The sequence below is a fragment of the Salvia miltiorrhiza genome, chromosome 3 (genome assembly GCF_028751815.1).
Source record: "Salvia miltiorrhiza cultivar Shanhuang (shh) chromosome 3, IMPLAD_Smil_shh, whole genome shotgun sequence".
In the NCBI taxonomy this organism is placed as follows: domain Eukaryota; kingdom Viridiplantae; phylum Streptophyta; class Magnoliopsida; order Lamiales; family Lamiaceae; genus Salvia; species Salvia miltiorrhiza.
In genome coordinates this window covers 53,763,786-53,773,682 of record NC_080389.1, presented here as the reverse complement: position 1 = coordinate 53,773,682, position 9,897 = coordinate 53,763,786, and the positions used below count along the sequence as shown (strand labels likewise).

Sequence of the window (9,897 nt, the reverse complement as noted above, 5' to 3'; positions counted from 1 at the left end):
ATTTTTGAAAAATCCTTATTTAATTAAATCCGTCTCATACATACTAAGATCGATCGAGTGTGCAGGAATTTTTGCGAGATTCTAAACCATGCAAAATAGATAAGAAGCCCACCAATATGAGTGCTTTAACTATTGTGGTTTTTCTCCTTCTTATCGACCGACCTCCCATTCGCATTTGTATTCCTAATGGTTTTTCTCTTATCTTTTCTTGGCAAAGTACCTCTTATAATTATTTTTCAATTTCCATTTCTTTAAAAAGAACAACTTTATTGCACTAAGAGACAAGCAAGCGTCAACGATTCGATTGAGTGTGATATATAGGAGTTATGATATATTGTTGTAATTTGAGCATTGCAGATTGATGCTTGATTTGATTTTATTTTTTTTAATGCTTGAAATTTTAATTGTGGCATAAAAGTTAACAGATCCAACTTACTTATTTATGGCATAAGCGTCACTTTTTTGGTCCAAGTAGGATAAGTGGAATCTCGGGTGGATATTCGCACCTACAAAGTGAATATTCGCAACTTTGATTTGATTTTATTTTTTTTAATGCTTGAAATTTTAATTGTGGCATAAAAGTTAACAGATCCAACTTATTATTTATGGCATAAGCGTCACTTTTTTGGTCCAAGTAGGATAAGTGGAATCTCGGGTGGATATTCGCACCTACAAAGTGGTGGCGTAGACGCTGAGTAGCATAATAGTCATTTCGCGCTAATAGTCAGATCTCAGACGAGGCACTTGAACAGGGGTAGTTTCGGGACTCCCAAATTATCCGCTTCAAATAAATAAACCTTCAGTTGCAGTTGCTTCTCACACAAACGTGAGCACCTTTTGTTCGTCCCAGAACGAACTGCTCCAAAACAGGACAGAGAAACAAACCTTCATTCATATTCATCATATATAAAGAGAAAGAGAAGAGAGAGAGACGGAGGCATAAGCACTTTGCGAAAGCTGGCTCGGACAATCTCGGGTAAAGCAATCTCATCGATTTTCTTATTCAAGGTTTTTGTCTTATTTTTCGCGTTATTCGGGCCACTGGATAACGTTTCCAGTTTCTCTACCTGTATTCAATTTTGATCGCCCAGCTCCAGCACAGACCTCTACGAACATAAATCCTTTCGTGGAGTGTCTGAATCCAAACTGTCTCACTTCTTCAAAATTCATTGTTTTTCTGTGCTATTGCTACCTCTTTAGATAATTTATTTTTCAGGGGTTGATTCTGGCAATGTTTTTGACTGCTTATCCTTCGATTATGTGTTCTGCTCTTTCTAGCTCTAAATTTCTATCAGTGCATAATACGATTTTTGCTATTTTAGGAGAAGCATGTTCTCTTTTGGATTATTCTTATTTTTAGTATTCTAGATATTTTTTAGAGTTAAACCCGTATTTCATTGAAGCATGGAGTGTAGCAGATGCGCTGTTCGGTAAGACGATCAGTTTCCTGAAATTTTGGGAAATCTTTTGACTTAATATGATTTAAAATGTTATCTTTTGAGCTAAGTTTCCGAAGTTAACTGCTGAACAAGAATCTACATATTTGTCAATTTTGTCAAAACCTAGAGACTTTTTAATAATACATGATACACATAGAATTTCACATGCTCCGATTGATTATTTTGGTTGACATTCGTTTGCTATCTGTTCTGATTAGGGAGTTGAACTTTATATGTATTTTTTGATCTGAATGGTCTTTAATGATCGAATGGTGTATAAGGAAATATAGCTGTTTTGAATGGTCCTATCATGAATATCTCATTGATTTTTTTGTTATCTTTAATTTAGGTTGCCAAATCTTTGTACTATTGAAGGGAGGAAAATTTATTAGCCTTAATGGGTTCAACTGGAGAGCCTGCCCCAGAAATAAAATACAGCAAGCCCCTAGGAATACGATTTGTGGAGTACGTTAAAGGATCAGCCATCTCGTACAAGACTCATCAAGCCATTGTCCTAATAATAACATTCTTCGCATACTTGGCCTACCATGCTACAAGGAAAACTACCAGTGTGGTGAAAAGTGCTCTTGATCCACAATCCCCTGATGTAGCCTTGCAATTGCAATCTATCTTCTTTTGGAGACGGGCTGATTCTCACAAGCCGCTAGAAAGACCTAGGAATTCATTGGCTCTTGGAGTTGGAGCTGGTTGGGCTCCCTTTAATGGTTCTGATGGAACGGCATTGCTTGGGGAGCTTGATGTGGCTTTTCTGTTTGTATATGCTACAGGGATGTTCTTTTCTGGACATGTGGGAGATAGGATGGATCTTAGAGTATTTCTAACCATAGGAATGGTTGGAACCGGTTTGTTTACTGCCCTTTATGGAGTTGGATACTGGGCAAATATACACATGTTCTATTACTATTTGATTGTCCAAATGCTTGCCGGATTATTCCAATCAACTGGATGGCCGTCAGTGGTTGCGGTTGTTGGAAATTGGTTTGGGAAAAAGAAAAGGGGACTTATAATGGGTATATGGAATGCTCATACTTCTCTTGGTAACATTACAGGTAGTGTAGTTGCTTCAGTATTGTTGAAGTATGGCTGGGGTTGGTCCATGGTTGTTCCTGGTTTTGGTATTGTGTTTGTTGGCTTGGTGCTATTCTTTTTCTTACCAGTTAGCCCTGATGCTGTTGGAGCTAATATTGATGATCACGATTTGTCATCTCCCAAGAAAGAAGGGGATGAATTAGCAGTACCATTGTTGAACATAAACTCGGATCACAGAAATGCTGTGGGATTCCTAGAAGCATGGAGAATTCCTGGGGTTGCTTCTTTTTCCCTTTGCCTTTTCTTTTCTAAATTGGTGGCCTACACATTCCTCTACTGGCTCCCGTTTTATATTAGTCATACAGGTACTGAATTTCATTTTCGCATTATTTTGAATGTAATCTTTTGTGCTATTACTTTCAATTTCACTTAAGCTAAATGCATTCATTCTGTATGTTGCAGCCATTGAGGGGAGGTACTTATCAAACGAGGAGTCTGGTAACTTGTCTACATTGTTTGACGTTGGAGGGGTGGTTGGTGGAATCCTGGCAGGCCACATTTCTGATCGTTTAGATGCAAGAGCCATAACAGCAGCAAGTTTCATGTACTGTGCCATACCGGCTCTCTTCTTTTACAGAAACTACGGGCACGTGTCCATGACTCTAAACATCATACTCATGCTGATCACCGGAATGTTTGTGAATGGGCCATACGCTCTTATAACAACTGCAGTATCTGCTGATCTGGGAACACACAGCTCATTGAAGGGAAACTCAAGGGCTCTAGCCACGGTTACTGCTATAATTGATGGAACAGGATCAATCGGTGCTGCTGTTGGGCCATTGCTAACAGGATATATATCAACTAATAGCTGGAGTGCAGTTTTTACAATGCTAATGGGTGCAGCTCTTATAGCTGGTTTGCTTCTCACGAAGCTCGTTATGGCTGAGGTGGCTTCGAAGATTCAAGGTGCAAGGACACACGAGCTTCCTAGGTCAACACCTTCTGAATTGGAGGTATGATCGCTCTATAATGCCGGGAAGATGTTCTGTTTTGTCGTGCATACATGTGATGCATACTAATCTAGCTTCTTGAGGTGCCTAAATCAATATGAAAGAAGGTGGTTAGAAGCATTCGAGTTTCAAATGTAGACACAACCTTTTGCCTATCCTCCATTATTTGAAATTGTCGTGGGCAGAAGTGATGATTTTTCTGTACATTATAGTTTGAATGTGGGATCATTCATTGCCCTCCCAAGAAAAAAGCCAGAGGAATTTAGTGATCCTACAGAGAATGTAGATTTTTCCTGTTATATGTATTTTATATAAAACAGTTCTTTTATTTATTTTTTTAGTTAATATGTCTTTTTTTCAGTTGTGAATTGGATGAGAGATAAAATGGCCTAATTACGTTATTGTATCTCCTATATATTTCTACTTTTAGTGATGGAAAATTCTTATTAATCTCGCAAATGATAGATTTTCAAAGAAAAACAAGACAAGTTGACAATGATGCATAATTTCTCATAATTACAAATGAGAACAAATTGCTTTTGTAAATGGCCTCTAAGAAAGCGAGGTTTGCTTGCTTCTATATAATGAAAGTTGATATTAATTCGTTTTGTAGTTTAGTAGGTAGAGCAAGTCTAATATGATTAAATGTGTTCAGTTTGGGGCTGTCATACAACATGACCTTTTAGTGAAATTTATGTTTCACGTATCATACGAAGTCCACTGCATATTAAAAGAAATTTACCTAAGCAAAGTTCCTCCCTCATAAATAGAAAAGATGTAGTGCTTGTAGCGAAATTGGAAGGGCCCACGCGCAAGGAATGTGCCAACCATGGTTTGATATTGGTGGAGAAGTAGGTGTGGCCTTTCATACAGTGATGAGCCTTTTTTTCGCTTTAGACGATATGTGATTTTTTCTCCATTTACTATCAATCTTGCGGACCCCACTTTTACTACCACTCAATAACAACTAGTTCTGTGTTTGTCAAGTACTCTCTCGGTCCCACGAAGCATGATCCAATTTCTTTTTTGATTTGTTCCACGAAATTTGATCTGTTTTTAAAAATGACAAAAAAATTATTTTCTATTCATCTTTTCACTTTTTCACCTACCACACTTATCACACAAAATATCAATTTCTTAATTCTCGTGCCGAAAATAACTAAGTCATGCTTCATGGAACGGATGGAGTAATAAAAAATGAAAGGAAGAAGAAAATAATCATGTATTTGCGTAGTACAAGTTGGGGCGGTAAATAAGCTAATTTCTGTCTCATTAAGCTTGTTCCATTTGATTTCGACACGATAATTAAGCAGAGTATTATTATTATTAGTGTTTTAAGTGTGTAGGTAATAAAGTATAAAATTGATAAAGTATGAGATGGAATGTGCTAAAGTAGGAGAGATAATGCGATAAAGTGATAAAGTAGGAGAGATAATGTAATTAAGAATTCTTATTATTTAGCTAATTGTTACTCCCTCCGTCCCGCTAAAGTTGGCAACATTCGTTTCGGCACGGAGATTAAGAAATTGAGTGTTATGTTTTAATTGAGTGGGACCCATCAAAATTATTGAGTTAATTAAAATCTGCCAACAACCACCACAAATCTGCCAACTCACCGTCGCCGGCGACCGGAGCACCACCCCCTCCGACCACCCTCAGATTCAAGAGCACCACCCTCAAATCTGAGAACAACCACCACCACCGTAGCCAACAACCACCACCCTCAAACCAGCCGCCTGAAAACCCTAGCCCCCAAATCGCGCCACCCTCTCGAACTTATCAGCGATGGCAGAGCCACCACCGCCATTCACCAGTTCCACAACTTCGCCTCTCATCAGCCTCACCTCGATCTAGGCGAATCACCCCCAAATCGCGCCACCCTCAGAGAGGGGAAAGGTTCGGTGGTGGTCGCGGCGCAGGCCAGAGAGGCGGCGGCCATGGGGTCACGGCGCAAACAGACAGACGACAGCCATGGGGTCGCGCCACCTCAGATCTGGGCGAACCACCCTTAAATCGCGTGAATCGAAACCCTAAGGTAAGCGATTGCTGCCTTGCTCACCGGAGACGACGACAGATTCAGATGGGGAAGCCGGCGGTCAGACGAGAGAGATGAGAGAAGCGTCCGACGGAGAGAGAGCGGGAGAGCAGAGGCGAGAGAGGTCGGGGCGCAGAGGAGAGAGAGGGAGAGCAGAGAGCGCGCGCACACAACGAGAGAGAGAGGGAGAGCAGAGGTGAGAGAGGTCGGGGGCGGGGCGGGAGCCGACGGCTGGCGGCGGTGTCGTCGCCGGAGAAGAAGAAAGAAGGAGAGCTTAGAGAGTGGCGACTAGGTTAGGTGCAAATGATGGAAAAATAGATTTAAGTAAGTTAAATTAGGGTTTTCTTAATAACTTAATTAGTGACTTTAATTAAGTTAATTTTTTGCCATTTTTAGAAAGTGGCCAACTTTAGTGGGACACCCAAAATGAAAATGTAGCCAACTTTAATGGGACGGAGGGAGTACTATTTATAGAAATGAGACAGAAATGGGACAAGATCAGTAGGACAAACAAAACAGAAATACGGGACAAGATCAATGGGACGGATGGAGTAATATTTAGCTTGCTTGGTAATAAATAAATTTGTTAAATGATTCAACTTGAAAAATATAAATTATTAGTAGGTATAACTTATATTTATCTACTAAAGTAATAATTATATTAAATCTCTAATTAATTATGTTTGTTATAAGAAAATAGTTAATATATTTATTATTTTGAATGAAATAATTTATGTTAGATAGAAATGGGACAAGATCAATGTAACAGATATCCGCGAAAACCCGAACCTATTAGGGTGGGTTTGGATACCATTTGTTATCCACGGATAGTTTCGTGGTTGCAATTCACTATCCATTTAGTTCGTGGGTATGGGTTTGGATACTTACTATCCATACCCACGAAACCCGTTTACCCGCGAAAAACACCCGTCAATTATCTGTGAATTACCCGTCAAATATTCACAAAAAATTCCATAAAATATGTGCTTTGAATATATATTTTGAGATTATGGGCTAGCATATTATATCTTAAAATAGGCCCAAACAGAAACTAAACTACCAAATTCTAATAGTCTAATTTAAATTTGAATTTTGTTGAGCAATTATAGAATTTTGTTGGATTTTATATTTTAGTTGATGAATTTGAATTTAAACATTGTTCTTTGTGGATTTCAACATATGAATTTGAATTGTGTTGATTTTTTTTTCTATTAAATTTGTTTTAAATTTTGTTTCGTGAGTATCCGGCGGATAGTGGGTATCCGCCGAATAGCGGGTGACGGATACCCGTCGAATAGCGGGTTCATGGATACCCGACGGGTAGCGGGTATTCGCGGGTAGCAGGTTTGGATACCATTTGATATCCATGGATAATTTCGTGATTAAAAACCACTATCCATTTAGTTTGTGGGTATGGGTATGGATAGTCACTATCCGTACCCGTCGTACCCGATTGCCATCCCTATATTGAACTGAATACAACCTTACTAAATATACAATGATTTTTAAAACGCTGGAATTACACCATATATTTTTTATAGTATATTTTTTCATTTATAACATCCTTGTTTTATTCGATGAGTAAAATTAAAAAGGACATCGAATTTTCGACATTGTTTGACTCAACATGTTGATAAAGATGTGAATTTTACCACTCATAAAAAAAAATGGGAAATGTTATAATTGTAAAAGATTATTACGCGGTGTTGTTATTTCAAATTTGGCGATATATTGTGCTAAATTTTACATTTAAGTGTAAAGTTTGTAGTTTCGTAACTACATATATAGTGTATATAATGGTGAATCGATGTCCAGATATGCCAGTTTATCATCGTCGCCAGATTAACAGTGTATTGTAATCGAGTTTTTTACTACTATTACATCGGCAACTGTGATATGGGACTTTGGGTATCCATCGCACACACTCAAAACCACAAAATATGATAAAAGAACAAACAATAATACTCTATTTAGACCTGATATGCCTAGACATAAAATGGTCAAATAAAGTAAAAAACAATTTATTTAAAAAAAATTATTCAAAATAAAAATAATTTAGCTTATTTTTTTTATTGTTTAGTTCACATTATAGTTAATTTTTTCATATTTTTATAATTTTTTATTATTTTTAATGTACAAAAATTATAAAAAAAAATATGATTTTGTTTTTTATAATACAAAATTAGAAAGATAACTACAATCTACAATGTAAACAAAACAATAAAACTAACTAAATTCTCTTTTATTTTGAATCAAAAAGTCTAAAAATCTATTTTATTTTTTATATATATTTGACCATTTTATGTTTGGACCTATTATATCCATATTATTGAGGTTGTATGCATTGTGATTGCTACTCGCTTACAACGAAGGTGACTATTGACTAACATGCTCCATTATTCATATATTTATATAGTGTTTTTTCGCTTTAGCTTTCATGACTAACATACCTCTATTTTCCCTTTCTTTGAGAAGTGAGATCAATAAATTAAAAGCGATTGAAGTCATGTGTGATTGGTAAAGAGAAATTTCCAAGCGATTGAAGTCATGTTGTGATTTAATATCAAACTAGCAACCATAACGCTGAAACATATTTTACACTAATACCCCTAAACAGGAATCCAACACATCCAAAACATAACCAGAAGACGATTTGAAATGTGAGTCAACTCAGCCTAAGCGCGCTCTCCCCTGATCCTCCTAGCGAGCTGAATGTCCTTGGGCATAATGGTCACCCTCTTGGCGTGAATGGCGCAGAGGTTGGTATCTTCGAAGAGCCCAACCAGGTAGGCCTCCGCCGCCTCCTGCAGCGCCGCCACAGCGGAGCTCTGGAACCTCAGATCCGTCTTGAAATCCTGCGCGATTTCCCGCACGAGGCGCTGGAACGGCAGCTTGCGGATCAGGAGCTCCGTCGACTTCTGGTACTTCCTGATCTCACGAAGCGCAACGGTCCCAGGGCGGAAGCGGTGGGGCTTCTTCACGCCGCCGGTGGCAGGGGCGGACTTCCTCGCAGCCTTGGTGGCGAGCTGCTTCCTCGGCGCCTTGCCACCGGTGGACTTGCGAGCAGTTTGCTTGGTGCGAGCCATCGATAAAAATTAAGGAATGCGGATGTGGTGTAGAGACAGAATTTGTATAGATCAGTGTGTATTGTGCGTGGTGGATTGGAAGGGGCGGTGGTAGGGTTATAAGTAGGTAGAGAGCGGGCGGGAGGGATGAAGATTTGGGGGGTCGTTTGAATTTTTGGAGGAATGGAGGGTGGGTTTTGGCCGTTGATTACGAAGTTGGATCGACGGTGGATGCTTTGAGTTGATTTCGCCATCCGCGTCTTCCAGAATTCAGCCAATAGTGTATTGCCACGTCATCTGAGCGGATTGTTGAATGGTTTTGGGCTTTTGGCTCGTAGCTCTCTGTTTCCCGCTTTCTTTTTTTTGGTTTTTTGTTTTTTCCGCTTTGGGTTTTGTCAATTGCTAAGTTTAAAATTAACGCGATGGAGTGGGACTGAATCTGCATTGAAGCGTTTTTGAAAACAATCAAAATAAAAAAGAAAAAGAGAATTATTAGGTTTAAGTTTTTAACTATTGGTTAATAAGTCACAATTGTTATCCATCAAATACTTTATGAATAAAGAAATAAAAATATTTATAAAATCTACTTTGTATCATTTAGAGATGAGTTTATGTTAGAGTTATTTTAACTCTTAGATCGAATTAATTTATTTTATGAATTAATATTCTCTTATTTTATTCTTTTATTCCAAGGGAATTTAATTTTGACTTTGTCAAAATTAGATTTGATTTTGATCAATCGCTACAGTATCGTGTTAATTACAAAAAATCAAACCAAGGACATGACATCAATTAGTGCAGAATGCATTGAGTGAAGAGTAAAGATATATTAGGGGTGGCACGGTACGGTATACCTTATTAAATCGACCATACCTTATACCTTACCTTTATCTTCGGTATGGAGAAAATTCATACCTTTACCTTACCTTTACCTACGGTATACCTTAGTTCGGTATACCTTAAGTATGGTATGAAGAATATACAAAACCTTTACCGTACCTTTATTTCGGTATACCTTACCGAATTTCGGTATACCGTACTTTCACGGTATACCGCACTTTAACGGTATACCAAAATAATCGGTATTATCAAAATCGAAAAAATTCAATTGGTATACCGTACTTTATATTCGCATACTTGTATGCATTCATGTAATATATAATAAATTATATAAATGTTATAAGTTACATATAATTTATATGTTAGAAGTAATATTATTTGTATAATATAATGCTAATATTATAACTATGCTATTATATATGTGACTATTATAAGTTAGATGTATAATTTATTGT

The 9,897-nt window shown here is 37.7% G+C and overlaps 2 protein-coding genes across 2 annotated transcripts; one reads left to right on the top strand and one right to left on the bottom strand.

Annotated features, from left to right (window-relative positions):
- The first annotated feature begins 641 nt into the window (after nucleotides 1-641).
- Nucleotides 642-3,834, top strand: LOC131014407 (putative glycerol-3-phosphate transporter 1). The gene is made up of 3 exons (XM_057942365.1): nucleotides 642-976; nucleotides 1,789-2,854; nucleotides 2,952-3,834. Exons 2-3 carry the CDS (start codon nucleotides 1,837-1,839, stop codon nucleotides 3,509-3,511), a joined length of 1,578 nt encoding a protein of 525 aa, XP_057798348.1. The 5' UTR covers nucleotides 642-976; nucleotides 1,789-1,836; the 3' UTR covers nucleotides 3,512-3,834.
- Nucleotides 3,835-8,065: 4,231 nt separating this feature from the next.
- Nucleotides 8,066-8,740, bottom strand: LOC131014406 (histone H3.2). Its single transcript, XM_057942363.1, has one exon. It carries the CDS (start codon nucleotides 8,621-8,623, stop codon nucleotides 8,213-8,215), a length of 411 nt encoding a protein of 136 aa, XP_057798346.1. The 5' UTR covers nucleotides 8,624-8,740; the 3' UTR covers nucleotides 8,066-8,212.
- Between the last annotated feature and the right edge of the window lie 1,157 nt (nucleotides 8,741-9,897).